The following is an 18,448-nucleotide window of genomic DNA, read 5'->3' on the forward strand; positions in this document are numbered from 1 at the left end:
CTACAGAGTGAGTTCCAGGACAGCCAGGTCTATAAAGAGAAACACTGTCTCAAAAAACCCAACAACAATAATAAACCATATATAGAGAGTTTGAGAGAGTTCTAGAGAAAAAGAGATTAGATATATAGAGAAATAAATTAATATATATAAAGTAGGAGAAACAGGAGACAAAATGCAGTACAGGGTTTTTTTTTATTATTATTAAGGTACTGTCATTTAAAACTGAAACTGGAGTATTGAAAATAAAATTCAGTATTGTAATATATGGCAAGAAGTGTCAGCCAGGCAGTGGTGGCACACGCCTTTAATCCAACACTTGGGAGGCAGAGGCAGGTGGAATTCTGAGTTCAAGGCCAGTCTGTTCTACAGTGCGAGTTCCAGGATAGCCAGGGCTACACAGAGAAACCCTGTCTCAAGAAACCAAAGAAAAAAAAAGAAGTGTCAGGTAGTAGTGGAAATGTATATTTCTGACAAGTTAAAAAGAAGGGAAACCAGCAGTAACATGCTTTGGCCATCTTAGTGAGGGAGCTGCAATTTAAATTATTTAAAGTAGTGGATACAATAAATACTGTTACAAATTGTATTAATTTTTTTTAAACAGATGTGGGTGCTGACTACTAATTGCATCAAAAGTATATTCAAGCTAGGCATGGGAGCTTATGTCTGCAATCCCAGTATTTATGGGACTGAGGCAGGAGGACTGCTATGAATTCAAGACTAATGTGGGCTCTACAGAGTGGATTCAAAGCCAACTTGAGTTAGATTTTTAGATTTTTAGATTTTTCTCTTACAACAAAAATCAAATAATAATAAAAATTTTATGTTCAAGATTGTTTTGATTACCTGTGTTTGTAATAAGACAGGGAGCTGCTGATGAATTTGTGCTTAAAGCTGTTCTGGTATGTTACATATACTAAATATTTATATAGCTTTGTTTAAGAAACCATACATTTTCAGTTTAAGCCAACAAAAGGAAATAGTGTATAGGTGATTTTATTTATTTATTTTTTTGTTGTTTTTGTTTTTTGTTTTTTTTTGGTTTTTCGAGACAGGGTTTCTCTGTGTAGCCCCAGCTGTCCTGGAACTCACTCTGTAGATCAGGCTGGCTTCAAACTCAGAAATCTGCCTGCCTCTGCCTCCCAAGTGCTGGGATTAAAGGTGTGAGTCACCACTGCCTGGCTGTTTTGCTTTGCTTTAATTTTTTTTTCATATATTTCTTGTGTATATGCATACATGCATATTGCTCTACTTGTGGAGATCAGAGGTCAACCAGAATCAGTTGTCGGCTTCCACCATGTGGTTCCAGGGGTTGAACTCCGTTCATCAGATTAGGCCAGTACCTTTACCTACTGAAGCATGTCACTGGGCTTTTGTTGATTATTTTGTTGTTTTCGTTTTTGTTTTTTTGAGTCTCAGATAGCCAAGGCTTACCTTAGGTTCAATATTTAGTTAAAGATGGCTTTGAACTGTTTATGTGCTAGGATGACAAGCATGAACCATGGATGCATAGCTTTGAAATTAAAGTTAGACTTGAGAGATAGTAAGTAAAATGCAACATAGGAAAACATGAAAGTAATGTGGATAGAGAGCCTAAACAGAGTCCTCTAATTCATTTGACATCTTTATTGTCTGTACTGGCTTTGTCTACACACAAATTCAAAATCCATTCTATTTTTTTTTTAAGATTTATTTATTTATTATATATAAATACACTGTAGCTGTTTTCAGACACACCATAAGAGGGTATCCAATCTCATTACAGATGGTTGTGAGCCACCATGTGGTTGCTGGGATTTGAACTCAGGACCTTCGAAAAGAGCAGTCAGTGCTCTTAACCGCTGAGCCATCTCTCCAGCCCCTCAAAATCCATTCTAAAAAACAGATTATTGTAGCATTATCTATACTCATTCTCTCATAACTCAGAGTTAGTAAAAATTATTACCTATTCAACATGTGTAATAAATAAAAAGTCAAAGTACACAACATTTTAGCAGTAGTTGAGGAACAGTCTACTTCATAGTCACTTTATCAGATATAGTAGGGTACAGTTGTAGACTTAGTACTCCTGGGGGCTGAGATAGAACAATTATGATTTTTGAGGCCTATAGACCTTGTGTCAGAATAAAATTTTTAAAAAGTCCTTTCAGATTGTAATTCCTCTAGTTTAAACTTTTCAATAGGCTGATAATCCACACTTAACTTTTTAATTCCTTGGTGTGTATATGTGTTCTCTGTGTGTGTTTGGTACCTTGGGAAGCCAGTAAACGGCACTGGATTTCTGAACCTGGAGTCTCAGAAGCTTAAGACCCACCACGTGGGTGCTGGAAATCAAACTTGGGCCCTCTGGAAGAACATGGCACCCCACACTTAGTTCATAATGTAGATTAAAGTTTTCTGTTATGTTCTGTTGATAAAGCACCTTTTTGAATTGAATGTATGGCAGCTAAGTGACTTTCTAAGTTAATTTAAAAGAATGGTGAAAAAAACCCTGTCATCATCAATTTTTCTACTTTTTCCTAATAACTGGAACAGCAGAATTCACGTTTACATACTTAGTGTAACTTAAACATGAACCTGAAGGATAGGTAAGAAAACTTTCCATAGAAATAAAGTTATCAACAACAATTTCAATACTTAGGTAAATATAATGAATTGTACACCAACCATACAAAGACTACTAATCATACAAGTGAGTTCAGTTGGGTGCTTTTTGATAATAAGTCCTGGTTAGAAGCTATTTCATCACTTATTCTTGTATCTGGCAAACTTCCTAGAGAAGAACAATGATCTTGCTGATAAAACTATATCTTTTGCCTTTAACTTTTCAAGTATTTAATTTCTATTCTAAAAAATTCTGTTCATTGGTCTCTTTTTTTCCCCTTTACTCATAAAATACTATGATTTTCTTTAGTGCTGTTTTTTTTTTTGGTAGAAATCCTTTAAATTATGCACATGTGTTTACATGTGTATGCGTGTGGATGCATGCCGCACACGTATGGAGGTCAGAGGACAAATGCAGAAGTCTGTTCTCTCCTTCTACCCTTTCGTAGAATTTTTAATGGATTTTAATAAAATATCAGGATTTTTTAAAAAATCACCTTAAGGGCTGGGCGGTGGTGGCGCAAGCCTTTAATCCCAGCACTTGGGAGGCAGAGGCGGGCGGATTTCTGAGTTCGAGGCCAGCCTGGTCTACAGAGTGAGTTCCAGGACAGCCAGGGCTATACAGAGAAACCCTGTCTCGAAAAAAACAAAAAACAACAAAAAAAAATCACCTTAAGGACTTAAGCCCCCCCCCAAATAGTTCACATGAATAGTTAAGAAAAATACGTTAGTAACTCTAATTGTAATTAGAAAATTTAAGTTATTTGGAACCAAACTAAACATTAGATTTATTATCTTTAAAGGTTATTGTTGAGTATGCAAGGTTGAAACTTGCCCATGATAGGTCATGCTATCTAGTGTAACTGAAATGAATTTGTACATTAGAAGAATTGACGTCAGTATTGTAGGTGTCACATGAGTAAGTACTAAATCCTCACTGTTTATCACGTCGTTAGTACTAAGTTCTTAAAATAAATGTCTAATTAGATGATTGATTTATTTCCTGTTTCTTTGATAGGAGCATGAATCTGAAGGTGGAAGAACACCTTTGATGAAAGCTGCAAGAGCCGGTCATTTGTGCACTGTTCAGTTTCTTATTAGCAAAGGTAAAGCAAGATCAGAAAGTGGTTGTTTCCAAAAGCCTTCCAGTTCTGAAAAAAACACTTAGTGGTTAAAACTAACCAAACTTTTGTCAGTGTATTTTACGTAGTAAACAACAGTTTGTGAGATGATTACTGGAAATTTTCTATTAGTTTTGGGATTATGTTTAGTTGAAGATTAAATAAAGCACAGTATTTATTTGTTTTCCTTTTACATGATACCATTGGAAGTCAGAGCTAAGCGTTACCGTGGTTGGGAGTGTCTGACAAGGGGGCACTTGATGATGGGACTTTGAGTTTGTGGATAATGTTCTATGTCTTGATCTGATTCTAGTGATGCAAGTGTGTTCACTTTGTGAAAATTTCAAGCTATACACCTATGATTTACACTGTTTTATATCTGTATTATAGTTGGAAAAAGTCTTTAAATGATATTGTAAGTTGGCTTGATTTTACCTTTGTTAAGATTACTGTTTTTTTTTTTTAAGGTGCCAATGTGAATAGGGCTACAGCCAATAACGATCACACAGTAGTGTCCCTGGCATGTGCAGGAGGCCATTTGGCAGTGGTTGAACTACTCTTGGCTCATGGAGCTGATCCTACTCATCGACTCAAGGTAGTCTACTTTTTTTGTTTCATTTTTGCTTTTTTTGAAGCAGTGTTTCTCTATCTAATTCTGGCTGTTTCTGAAGCTCACTATGTAGGCCAGGCTGGTCTCAAACTCCCAGAGATCTTTCTGCCTCTGCTTCAAAAGGTGCTGGTATAGAAAGCATGTACAACCACATCCAGCTGAAGGTATCTTACTTAACATAGTATATAAATAGTATCAGCTGAATGTGGTGGCATATGCCTGTAGTACTGTACATAGGTATGCCAAAGCAGTACTTATATGCCAGTTGAAAGCCAGCATGGGGTACATATTGAGACTGATTCAAGAAAAAAATAAACTAGCAAACAAAACCCACCGATTAATAAATATTATTACTAAAGATTTACTTGATCTTTTAGTGCTTAATATTTCCTACTATTAATGAGATTTGAGCTGCCTGTGATGGCATAGCCAAAGCAGCAGGATTTGAATCCAAAGTAAGTTTTGGGCTAAATAGCGGTACTGTGTTTCAGAAACTGAAAGTACAATTAATACATTTGATTTTATATAACTTACTGAGTAATTTTACCAGAGTTTAAGAACAAGTTTATAAAGAATTAACTATGGTCAATTTTTTTCTTAGGATGGATCAACAATGCTTATTGAAGCTGCAAAAGGTGGCCATACTAATGTTGTTTCTTATCTGTTGGATTATCCAAATAATGTTCTGTCAGTTCCCACCACAGATGTATCTCAGCTTACCTCTCCGTCACAAGATGAATCTCAGGTAGAATAAAATAGACTATTTCTTGATATAAGCGTTCTTTGAAAATTTCTGTTTAATGAAAGCAATAACTCTTTTCTATTAAGTTATCCTGGAGGTTCATAGTCTACTCCAATTCAATAAATATGTTAGAATTTTATTTTCTCTTTTACTCAAATAAAATTTGAACAAGAATAAATTGGCCAGTATATAGTGAGTATGTGATTTATACTTCTCACTATAATTGGTCCTGTAAGGCTTTCACTTGAGCAAGAGATAATTTTATTTAGCCTAAATCATCAAACACATAGATTATCTTCAATCTTCTTAATTAATATTCCCAGAAATTAATCCTTAGTAAAAGTTTAAGAAAAAATTTTAAGCTCTAATAAATAAAGTGAGAGGGAGGGAGATATGGTTCAGCAGTCAAAAGCACTTGTTACTCTTGCAGAGAACCTAGCTTTTGTTCCCGGCACCTACATCGTGGTTCACCATTATCTAGAACTCCAATACCAGGGGATCCAATGCCTTCTTCTGACTTCCAAGAGCCACCAGGCTTAAATGTGGCTCACACATAGATACATTCAGGCATACATTCACACATAGATACATTCAAGTGTATAAGTAAACACTTATATACATAAAATAAATCTAAAAAAGAAAAGTAAATGTTACATTATATGAAGAAAGCATAAAGCAATATATGTGTTTTATTGTGGAACTTTGTTTTCTTCTATGCTCTGAGATGACTTTTTTCTGAGTTGATGTTTTAGGTTCCACGAGTACCCATACACACACTTGCCATGGTTGTGCCTCCCCAGGAACCTGACAGAACTTCCCAGGAGACATCTACTGCCCTTTTAGGAGTACAAAAAGGTTAGTTGTTAAATTATTTTCCTTAAAATTGATATTTCTTTCAACTAGTTAATAAATTTTACTTTAATGGTTCAGAGATATCGGAAAATCCTAAATATTAGAAAAATGCCTTCCTGTTTTCCTATTAGCATACTGCTAGATGTAGTTTTCCATTGGCCAAAAGTAAAATTACTTAAAAAATAATTTAAGGTTTTTATTATATTAAAGCAAAAAATTTTGCCAAGCCTTTTTTTTTTCCCTATCTGATAGCTCTTGTTTTGTTTTTCAAGACAGGCTCTTTCTATGTATCTGTCTATGACCGGGACTCAGTAGTTATACCAGACTGGGTCTGATCTTGTGCCAGTCTTTCTGCTTCTGCCTTAGTGATAGAAGTATGAGCATATACTATGATACCCAGCTTCTATTTGACAATATTTTAGCCAAACTGTAGCGTAATAATAAAAGTATATGTTGTCTACCAAGTAAATCTTTATAGCATCAATTTAATTAATGAGAAAGAGAAGAATTGCATTCAGTTTGTGTAATGCTGGAATATAGTGGTAAGCTGAAGAATAATTATCAGTCTGTGAACTTGGATGATTAATTATCAAAATGTATATGGATAAAATCCAGATGACTTTGTTAATGAATTAAATTCATTTTGTTAATGAATTAACCCAACCTGACCTGGAACTCTATATGAAGCCCAGGCTACCTTCATTCATGCTTATGGCAATCCTCTTGCCTCAACTTCCTAAGTACTAGGATTATAGGTCTGAACCCCAAATAATTATTAAGAGGAGTATGCACTGTTTGAAGGATTCAAGCTTATTAGCTCTGGTTTAGTTCTTCTGTCTTTTCATTTGTAGATAGAAAGTGTTTTCTCTTGATAATTATATGTTGTAATATCTGAATTTGCTGAAGTAGTTTCTAGGATATTATAAACTACATTAGAGTTGGAACTATCAGATAGTACTGAAACACTATGTAGCATACATGAGGCCTTGGTTTTTATGACCAATAGCATGTCTAAAAAGCTTAACATAAAATATTTTATGAATATATCTTACTTAGTGTATTGTAAATAAAAGATTATTGAAAACTAAATAAGTATATGTTAATGTAGCCACCATGCCTGGCTTCCTGCTATTTTTAATCTTAGCAAATAAAAACATGCATTTTTAACATCTGAGCAGCCTAACCAGCTAACACCTTTTTCTAAAATATTTTAAAGTGCCTCTGTTTTTGTTTTTCTTATTACTGTGATCATGTGTTTACATGATATGTGTGTGGGAATACATGTGCCACAGTACATATATGGAAGTCAGAGGAAAGGGTTCTTTATGGAAAGGGTTCTCTCCTTCCAACTTTATTTGGGTTCTAGGGATCAAACTCAGCCCACCAAGTTTGTAGCAACAGCCTTTGCTTTCTGAGCAACTTTACTGATATCTGGTTTTCTGGTTTGTTTGAGATGGAATCTCATTGCAAGACAACTCCACTCTCTTCGTGTCTGTGCTTCCCAAGTACTGGGATTACAGACTCATACCCTATACGTGATCTGTTTTTAAGTTTGAATGGCTAAACCCTATAAAAGACTGTAAGAATTTGGGCTTCAAATACTTAATATTTAACAGGAAATTGCTTTTAAAAGTTCACATAAGGGCTGGAGAGATGGCTTAGCAGAGAACCTGGGTTCAGTTCTCAGTATCTACATGGCAGCTTACAACTATCTGTAACTCTTAAGATCTGATACCCTCACACAGATGTACATGCAGACAAAGCTCCAGTGCACATAAAACAAATAATTGCTTTTTAAAATTCACATGAACCATAAAATAACCAAAAAATAATCTAGATAAAAGTTCAGCGAGGAATTAGAAAATTTTAAATACTGAGCTTATGTGTAAGCTTTAGGTTGATATTCATAAGTAATGATTTTGCTTAGAAACTGTCTTATACTAGAAATCCACTTATTTCCTTCTCTCTAGTTTACTATTTTACTAAATGGTGTAAAAATTAACCTTCTGAAGACGCTTTTTACTAAATTATTAAGAAAGGAAAATAGTTAATATTTGTATATAAATACATGGGCATTTCTCTTAGCTACCTAACCATTATAAAGGATCAAATTGTGATAATTTATTGGATTAAGCTGTCAAGCTAGTTTAAAAAAAAAAATCAGACTGCATAGAGTGAATGTCCCTGTAAATTCTGCTTTGTTTTGTTTTTTAAGTCACCTGAAGGCTGGGAAGTAGATTTGTGGTTAAGGTTGCTACTCTTCGAGAGAACTGGAGTTTGATTCCCAAGACCTGTGTTAGGCAGCTCACAACTACTGATAACTACAGATTCAGGAATCTGGTACCCTTTTTGACGTGCACGGGCACACATACACATAAATAAACATAAAACCTTTCAGAATGAAAACGTCACTTGGGGAGGGTATAGTAATGCAAATCTTTAATTCCATCTCTTGGAAGGCAGAGACAGGCAGATCTTTGTGAGTTTGAGGCCAGCCTAGTCTACATAGTAAGATCCAGTCTAACCAGGACTATATAACAAGAGTTTGACTTGGAAAAAAAGGATAAGGATATTCATTTTAGGTATAAAATTCACTCTTAAAACAAAGATGTATTAAGTTTTTAAAATTACATCATATTTATCTTGTGTATATGTGTGTAGTTATACACATGGTATGTGGGAGGAGGTTGGAGATCATGTTGCTGGGTTGCTAACACTGCAAGCTTGAATTTTATCTTTCCTTTTTTTCTTTGTGTTATGGAGTATTGAACTCAGGACCTCCCACACAGCAAGCAAACACTTTACAACTGAAGTGTATCTCCCAGCCCAGAATATCTTTTGCACAGCTCAGAACTTTTTGAGAAGTACTTTCTTTTCTGAGAACTTTATACTACTTCATTACCTCTTCCTTCTGAATTGTTACTTCCTTCTCCTTCAGACTTGAAATGTAGGGTTGAATTATGATCACCCAGTTCCTAGTAGTTTGTCTTTATGACTCTTCTGTTTTATTTTCTTGTATTATTTTTACCTTCCATTATTCTCCCAGTGTGTCTGAAGTCCATATTCTTTGTCTTATAAGTTCTTATAAAATGCTCACTATTGTTCTTTGTATGTGTGCATGTGTGCATTTAAGGAGGCAAGAGGTTGATGTCAGATTTCTTCCTGTATCATCATTTTTTTGAGACAGGATCAGTCACTGAACTTAGAGCTCACCAGTTTGACTAGTCTAGCTGTCCAGCTGCCTCAGTGATCCTCCTGTCTTCCTTCCCATTGATGAGATTACTGGTCTAGGCCTTCTTACACAGCTTTTATGTGGGTGTTGAGGAACCAGATTCAGGTCTTCATTACTGTCCAGATCATTTTCGTAGCCCTCCTGTCTGGGTGTGGGTGGGTGGGTGGGTGTGTTCGTGTGTGCGGCCATGCTTGCATACGCAGGTGTATGCGCATGCCAGCCAGGGTTGTACAGTGAGACCCTGTCTTTAAAACGGCAGTTTTAAAGGTTGTATTCCAGAGTGATGGTATTTAAAAAGTTCCAAGCAGGAAAAATATGTGCCACCTCACCTTCAGTGTTGTTTGTTAGAGTCAGTGTCATGAACACTCACATTTTTATAGAAATATTAAACTATATAGAAAAACTTGTGTATGTTGTAATTAAAATGGAATGTTCTGTAAACTTTACTAATATCATAACTAATTTTTAATCATGTAATCATGCTTATGTAAGTTTATGCATGCCCAAACCTAATAATGTACTTTTACATATAATTTGCTTTTAGTAAAAAGAGATAGGTTGGATGAATCTGTTACTGTGTAACACAGATGGTCTATCTTTGGTTATTTTGGTTAAGAGATTTCCGTGTTAAAACTGTAGATCATGAATATTTTCCTTTGATCGTATCTTTTTATTGCACATTATACTAATTAATTGATACAGACTTGAAAATAATTGGGTTAAGTTCATTCAGTAGAGAGCTAAATATTTAGCAGATGTATACCTCACTTACCTATTATTCATAAAAATAAATAAGTTAATGTACATCAGTAATGGGGAAATGTAGCTCAGTGGTAAATATCTACCATGCACAAGACCCTGAATTCCCTCTCTTAACACTGCAACAAAAGGAAAAGATCTGGGGATATAACTCAATGATAGAATGCTCACCCGACATGTACAAAACCCTCAGTTAATCTCCAGCAACAAAACAACAATAAAGGTGATTTTAAACTGTTATAGACTACAGTTTTTAGTATATACTTTTTTCAGTTTTGTTATTAGGAAGGAGGGAAAGCTTAGAGGGAAAAAAATGTAAGATAGAAGCCAAACCGAAAGAGATGGTGACTACTCTAAATTGTACTTGACATGTCAACTGCTTGTTATCCATATACAGATTCTTCTGTCTTTTTTTGTGTATGTGTGTGTATGTGTTCCACTATCAGCTATATATTTCTGATATATATATCTAATATATATTTCACTTATATATCTGATATATATCAGAAAAATATATATCTGACAGTGGGAAATGTTTGAAGGATCTGGAAATCTTATTTTCTGGCATATTTTAGTACTTATTTCATATTAAAATTTTATTGTCAGTGAATATCAACATTTCTACCAACTAACTGGTATTTCTACGGCTTCAGGTGACATTCTGTTTTTACCACCCTTGGTTTATTGAGATATAAGTTATGTTAATGTTTTGATGTGCCCCTATCTAGACAGTTCTAAGTGTCTAACTGTGCATAGTTCAACTATTGACTATTTGAAGGAAAAAACTTTCGATGCATTACATTTTAACCGTTAATGATTTTATTTTTTATTTTTTATGTATGCACATGCACACTTCATGACATGCGTGGAAATCAAAGGACAATTTGAGGAAGTTGATTCTCTTTTTTCCAACACGTAGGCCCCAAGATTCAACTCAGGTTGTCAGGTGTGCAGCAGTGTCATTTTGCTGGCCCATTGTTATACATTAAAAAAAATTCTTCTTAAATTTAATGTGTATTCACATGCACTGAGTATACTTATGTGTACCATGTGCATGCAGTGCCCATGAATACCCGAAGAGGTGTTGGATCGCTGGGACCAGAGTTACAGACAATTGTGAGGTACCCAAAATGAGTGCTGGGAACTGAATCGTGGTCCTCTGAAGAGCAGCCACATCCTACCCTTTTGATGCTCTATATGTACCTCTCTGTTCTATGAAATGTCACTTGTAGTTCCATGTACTATGTTTAATATGGCTGAGCTTGTCATTCTATACCTTTCTGTCTTTAGCAATCTTCTCTTATTGTGGATCATCATCTGGGCAACCTTAATCCTAGCATAAGAGCAGCTACATTAGGAAAGTTTCAAGGAGAATTCAGTCTTTGCAAAGCCTGAATATACTTACTTTGCTTATGTCATTGCATTTATTCATGGAGCTGAAATTCTTACTTGTATTGTATGTTGCTCTTTGTGACAATTTTACCTTCTTTTTCCTGTTAATTGTTAAAATGTTTGGCTTCTTTAAAGTCTTATGGAAGTAATAATCAAATAATCTCTCAAATTTAATGCTTTTGCTCTGAAAAAAGTCTTTTCCCACCACTTTGCTCAAGAAGGAATATGAAATTAAATATGACATGCTTTTCAATTTTACATTAGGGAATAAGTAGGCCTCTGAAAGTAATTGCATTGTTGTTCTGAAACTGGTCTTCTGACTTTGCTAAAAACAGTATCTAGGGGAAACCAGGATAGTTTTCATAGTTAACATATATGTGTATATGTTTAAACTGCCTAAAGCTTTTAATTTAATTTTTTTAGAGACATGGTCTTAATTGGTTAATGGTTAATGGTTAATTCATGGTGTTGGCCCTGAATTCCTCTTCCTTCAATTTGCTAAGGAACTAGTGTTGTAGATGTGTGCCACTATGTCTCACATGTAGTTCTAAGATCTCTGATTTATTTTCTTTTACTGTGTAAGTCTTTTAAGCATGAGAATAACTTAAACTTGAAAATGATTTTTCTTTTAAAATTTCTTATGTTGGGGCTGGCAAAATGGCTCAATGGGAAAAGGCATTTGTGTCCTAGCCTGATGACCTAAATTTAATCTCTGGGTCCCACATGGTAGAAGGAAGAAAATTGACTTCTGCAAGTTGTCCTCTGACTTCACAATATTATGTGACATGTGAGCACACATACATCCAATCTCTCTTCCCCCACTTCCTAAACAAACAAACTGTTAGGAAAAAAAAAATCCTTGTAACTCCAGCACTCAAGATACTGGAGCCCTGGGATTGTGAGTTTAAGGCCGGCCAACTGAGATTCAGTCTCACACAAAACAAACAAATATCTTAAAATGATGATCTATGTTTTGTATATGCTAACTACAATTCAGAGAAATAATCAGCTACTTTACCCAGGTTTTTGTTTTGTTTTGTTTTTGAATAGCTTCATTGGGGACTGGAGAGATGGCTCTGTGGTATAGAGTAATTTTTGGTTCAACTCCAGTATCCATATAGCTACTCACAAGTTCTGATAACTTAATCTCAATGGATTAGACACCCAGTTCTGGCCGATATGGGTTCCAGGCACGTATAGATACACTTACAGGCAAAACATCCATATTCATAAGATAAGTAAATAAAATTTTTAAAAAATAGTTTAAACTTACCTGTCAAGTTCACTCTTTTTTTTTCTGGTTTTCCAAGACAGGGTTTCTCTGTGTAGCCTTGGCTGTCCTGGAACTCACTTTGTAGACCAGGCTGGCCTTGAACTCAGAAATCCACCCGCCTCTGCCTCCCAAGTGCTGGGATTAAAGGCGTGTGCCACCACTCCCCGGCAAATTCACTCATTTTAAAATATGCAGTACTGTGTGCTTTGGTAAACTGGCCAATTTCTATCACAGTTGCCACCATCAAGTTCCCTGGTGTCCTCATTATTGTTACTCTTTAGACATTGAAACAGACTGGTCTCAGAGTCCTGTTTCTGTTGCCTCAGCCTCCTGGTTGCTAGGATTTCAGGCATCCACTGCTCCATACAGTTCTCACTTAGTTTTAATAGTTTTACTACCACAAAAGATCTGTTTGCCTATTGGCATTTGAACCTTATTCTCATTGCCTCGCCGAAGGCCACTACTTCTTCCTTTTCTCTCTCTATATTTGCCTTTTCTCTGTAAATTTTATAGTAAGTGAAATTTTGCAATATATAATTTATATCTGGATCCTTTCATTTAGCAGGGTTCTGAAGTTCATCTACATTGTTAGATGCATTAGTAATTTCTCTCCCCTACCCCACAAGTAGGCCTAGTTCTTCCTGAGTAAGATTCAGCCTTGCATTTGCTCAAACAAATCAAGCATATAAAAATTTTTATTTATTCCCTCTGGTTTGGACTATTAACACTTACCTTTCAGCAGACTCGTTATAAGGGAGGCATAAATATATTTAATAACTTGAAGTAATTTTCCTTTTTAAAATGGATTATCATAATGAATATTTCTATGTAGAATATCCCTATTAATAACACTCATCGTTTCTCTCTTGGGTGGATGTTATTTGTAAGGCTTATTTAAAGTTAGTTTAAATTATCCTTTGTGGTATAAGTTTAATATAGTGTTTAGTTACAAAGATACTAGGATTTTTAATACAGAATTTGATAAAGATATATCTTTTGTCTTATTGAGAACAAGGTTCCAGGTAGCTTAGTCTAGCCTCAAACTCAGCTACATAACTGAGTATAACCCTTAATCCCTGATTCTTCTACCCTGTACTTGAATGCTGACTTTACAAGCATATATGCTACATACCTCGCTAAAGAAGACAGTATCTTAAACTGAGTTCACATTGTATTTTAATATAAGAATACAACTATTTTGCCAACATAAAAAAAATATTTGCCCCGTTTTGTTCTCTTGGAGTAAAATATACTTGTATAATCATTCCTAAAAGAATTGTTCTGGCCTGGCGGCGGTGGCGCACGCCTTTAATCCCAGCACTTGGGAGGCAGAGGCAGGTGGATTTCTGAGTTTGAGGCCAGCCTGTTCTACAGAGTGAATTCCAGGACAGTCAGGGCTACACAGAGAAACCCTGTCTCAAAAAAAAAGAATTGTTCTAAAGGAGCAATTAATGTAATATTAATATTCCGAATGTCATTTTAATTCTGGTTTACATTTGATACTTTTTTTCTTTTGTTGTTTTCTTGAACCAAGATATTCACAGATCTTGGATAATACAGAATTTTGTATTTTATAAATTTAAGTTATAATATTATAAATTTTATAGAATTTACTCTAAACCAAGCTGTCCTGGGACTCAGAGAGAGATCTCTCTGTCTGCCTTTGCCTCTGAGTGCTGCAATCAAAGGCATGTACTAGCACACTCAACTAGATTTAAGCAGTCCAATGGTCAGCAAAATCCTGAGGTTCTTTTATTCCTACTTTTCTCTTTGTACTATCATAATTTCCAAAATCTTCCTACACTTAAAAGTATAGTTTTCAATTTTCAAGTTGATAACATTCTAGTCTATGCTGTGTGAAAAGAGATGAAATAGTATAGGTGTAATGTGTTTCACACTGATGTGACTTTTGAACCGTTCTATAGCATTACTTTTTAATTGGGGAAGGAAGTCTGGGAGAGGGGAGGGATATGGGTTTTTTGTGTGTTTTTGTTTTGGGGAACCTTTGGGGGTTTGGGGTTTTTTGTGTGTTTTATTTCCTTCTTTCTGTCTCTATGTATCTCTCTCTTTCCCTCTTTCCTTCTCTCTCTCTCTCTTTCTCTCTCTCTCTCTTTCTCTCTCTTTCTCTCTCTCTTCTTTCTTCTCTCTCTCTTCTCTCTCTCTTAGCATGGCACATTTTCAAACATTTTTCGTGTGCTTAGGTGCATCCAAGCAGAAGTCCAGTTCTCTGCAGGTAGCAGATCAGGACCTACTGCAACCTTTTCACCCATACCAGCCTTTGGAGTGCATAGTAGAAGAGACTGAAGGCAAGCTGAATGAACTGGGGCAAAGAATTAGTGCTATTGAAAAAGCACAGCTTAAGTCATTGGAGTTAATTCAAGGTGAGCCTCTAAACAAGGATAAGATAGAAGAACTTAAAAAGAACAGAGAAGAACAAGTCCAGAAGAAGAAGAAAATACTGAAAGAACTACAGAAAGTGGAAAGGCAGTTACAGATGAAAACACAGCAGCAATTTACCAAAGAATACTTGGAAACCAAAGGTCAGAGAGACACAGAGTCTCCACACCAGCAATGTTCTCATAGAGGAGTCTTCATGGCAGAGGAAGAAGATGGCAGTCTCCCACAGGATCACACTTCAGAATCACCCCAAGTTGATACAGTCTTATTTAAAGATCATGGCACTGATGATAAGCAACAGTCTCCACCATCGGCAGAACAAATTGACTTTGTCCCAGTCCAGCCCCTATCATCTCCACAATGTAACTTTTCTGGTGACTTAGGTTCTAATGGGACAAATTCTCTTGTGCTTCAAAAAGTATCAGGTAACCAGCAGATGGTAGGACAGCCTCAGATTGCGATTGCTGGACATGAGCAGGGGCTATTAGTTCAAGAGCCAGATGGACTCATGGTTGCAACTCCAGCCCAGACGCTTACCGACACTCTTGATGACCTGATAGCAGGTGGGTTAAGAAATATATCTAAAATACTTTCTCTTTAATCTGTGTGCTCAACTTCTTTAATGCTCCTTCAAAAACACAAGCATTTGTACTTCTCTATTTTAATTTGTAAAATTACGCTGATTTCCTTAGAAATTTCAGGAGTGAATTTAAGTAAGCCCAATAGCACTAGCACGCTATGAGTGTTTCCCTTTTGTACTTAAAAAACAAAACAAAACACATTTGAAAGACAAAGAAATAACTTTATAATCCTTTGGAAATTTGATATCAAAGCCATTCTGTTACTTCCTTGGTAGGAGCACTCAGTTGAATCTCTTATTAGGACTTAAAAGTATGGAGATAAGACAACCCATCTACTTTTCTTGCCAATGAATTCCATGTTTGGACATCAGAATTTAAAAATGACACTGCTTTGTGTTATTAGACCAATTTAATCATCTCTAATTAAATGGGAAAAGCTGAACATTAAGTGGTATAGAGTTTGTGTTCAGAAGATTAAGGTACATTTAAACTATTGTACTTGATGTTTGGAGATTGGAATTTTTTGTTAACTCTTGATGAACAAGCATACAGACACACTTAAAAGTGTGCATGCATACATGGCACATTTGTGCATATACACACAAAAAGAAAAAGGACTGATTAAATCTTAGAGTTTATGTTTCTGTTTATTGTTGTGTGGAAAATTACAACTAGTTATGAAATGAGGTGCACAAGTTTACTTTCCCTTTCATTGTCCTTGCAGCAGTGGGAAAACAGTGCAATTAATCATTTACCTTCCTAAAGATGGCTGGTGAATGTATCACCTCCATGAGAGCCCAGTTCAGAATTGCAGCCAGAATGGCTGTTGACAGTGGATGAAGACCAAGAACTAAGATGTAGCTGGAGTGATATTCAAAGGCAGGCCAGTCCTCTGTCTCTTGATTGCAACATTTTTTCCTTATTGTTGTCTGTTTCCTCTTGTCATATTCTCCTCCCCTTCCCACCCCAATTATACTATCCCAGTTTCCTTTCTTCTTTTGTGAGCCTTTGGTCTTCCTTATCTTTACTAAATCCTTTAAAATGTGGAGTATGATTAAATCAGGAATTTTTGTTGAGTATATGTGTTATTTCCATTGGTTGTAGATGTAATTTTGCCATTGAGGCTTCTCTGCCGTGTAATAGATAGTATTGTGAAAAAGAAAAAATGTCTATTTTTCTTAAAATTCAAATGCTGGGAAATATTTTAAGGAGTTAGGATTATTATTCTTTAATTTGAATTTTTATATTTTTTGGCCTGTAGTTCTTCTTAAGTAAACTTTATTTTAGCCAAAACAGTTTTAAAGGAAACTTGTAGTTAACTTTATGGTAATTTTTACAGATGGTTCTTGAAAGTGTTTATTATACTAAACTGTTTTTAAATAGAAAAGATCTTTTACAGAGTTCACATGAAGCTTAAAAATCACCTTAGAAAACATTTTTTAGTATTATATGTTAATTGACATAATAAAACTTAGACTTTAAATACTCATCACATTCTAAATAAATTAAATGCCAAATAAAAAGTTCTATTTTATGAAGTTTATCAGTTTTGAATGCATGGTGCTAATTGTATTCTTTGTTCAAGATGATGACATGTCTCACTTAAAATTATTTTTCCCAAGTCTAATTTTCTTAATTCATGATGACAAAAATCACACAAGTTTCATAGCTAACTGTAGCTGTAAAACATTCAAGCATATCAGCAGGGTTATAGAGCAAGCCATAGGCACAAATAATTCTGTATCGATTTATTCTCATTACTGAAAGAGAAAATATTTTAAAAGTTTCACTTAGGAATATATATATTTATATATAACATATTATATATAATTTATATGTAATGTCCCTCCATAGAGAATATAAATTTCCCTCTTTAAGAATGTTTTCTCATTATTGCTGTTCTACTCTCAAAATATTTTCATGATAATTAATGAATTGCTTATATACATAACTTAAGTCATTAAGTTTATACACAAACTTAATATCATAACTCATGTCATTTTCTCAGCCTATAGCATGTAATCTTAGATATGTCAAATTCTATGCGGTCCTAAACAGAATATTTAATCTTGATTAGGAATATGCTACCTCAAATCTCTCTCTTCTGAAAACATTAGGCTTTTATCAGTTATCATAATAGCAAAGTGATCTTAAAAGTTAAAATGTTTATCAAATTTATATGAAGTTGTATATGATATGCTCATGGAAGCAGTTATTATAACTTTTATTTCTAATACTATTTGTATTTTGTTAATTTTCTTTAGTTTTAGTAGCCATTTATATACTTCTTTGAATTTTTTAAAAAATTTTCTTATTGGTTGACACCTGTAATCCTAGTACCTGGGAAGTAGACACAGGAGGATCAGGAATTCAGATCAGAGTCATCCTCACTACATGTCAAGTTCAAGGTCATTCTGGGCCATACTATCTCAATTAAATAACAAGGAAATATACTTAGATTTAAAAACAAACTGAAAAAAAAGCTTAGTGTTAGTTACTTTATTTAAACCATCTTAGACTGTGTAAACTCTTCCCACAAAAGAGTTTCCTACCTCCAGTTGTGTTGGAAACTAAAGCTCTGAGAAGGGAAGTAGAGGATAGCGCCCTGTACATTTTGCTGACTCAGGAGTTCCTTCTCACTTTTCTTTAATTAAAGTCTACATCCATCTGCAAGAGGAGTAATATAGGGACCTGCTAGTTAGTATGAAAATTTAACCCAGTTCAGCCTTATTTATGAGCCTTAGTTGAAACTGGGCATGGTGGTGCAGGCCTTAAGTTTGGGAACTCACGAAGCAGAGGGAGGACAGATCCCCTGAGTTCCAGTACAGCCAGAGCTACAGAGCTACATAGTGAGACCCTGTCTGTAAAGAAGAAAAACAAAAAAACCA

The 18,448-nt window shown here is 35.0% G+C and overlaps 1 protein-coding gene across 3 annotated transcripts in view; it reads left to right on the forward strand.

The window, feature by feature from the left end:
• The window catches only part of LOC116087014 (ankyrin repeat and KH domain-containing protein 1), an 83,641-nt gene that overhangs the window by 45,307 nt on the left and 19,886 nt on the right, over nucleotides 1–18,448 (forward strand). The window contains exons 11-16 of one of the 3 annotated variants that reach the window (XM_031365395.1): nucleotides 3,620–3,707; nucleotides 4,190–4,317; nucleotides 4,934–5,077; nucleotides 5,827–5,929; nucleotides 14,784–15,542; nucleotides 16,285–17,506. In XM_031365395.1, the coding sequence (XP_031221255.1) occupies nucleotides 3,620–3,707; nucleotides 4,190–4,317; nucleotides 4,934–5,077; nucleotides 5,827–5,929; nucleotides 14,784–15,542; nucleotides 16,285–16,307 (1,245 nt within the window). In that variant the 3' untranslated portion in view covers nucleotides 16,308–17,506. Of the gene's footprint in view, nucleotides 1–3,619; nucleotides 3,708–4,189; nucleotides 4,318–4,933; nucleotides 5,078–5,826; nucleotides 5,930–14,783; nucleotides 15,543–16,284; nucleotides 17,507–18,448 lie in introns of those variants that run through there. The other 2 variants (XM_031365394.1, XM_031365396.1) reach the window with 2 other exon arrangements.

This window comes from Mastomys coucha, unplaced genomic scaffold (assembly GCF_008632895.1).
Source record: "Mastomys coucha isolate ucsf_1 unplaced genomic scaffold, UCSF_Mcou_1 pScaffold13, whole genome shotgun sequence".
Classification (NCBI taxonomy): domain Eukaryota; kingdom Metazoa; phylum Chordata; class Mammalia; order Rodentia; family Muridae; genus Mastomys; species Mastomys coucha.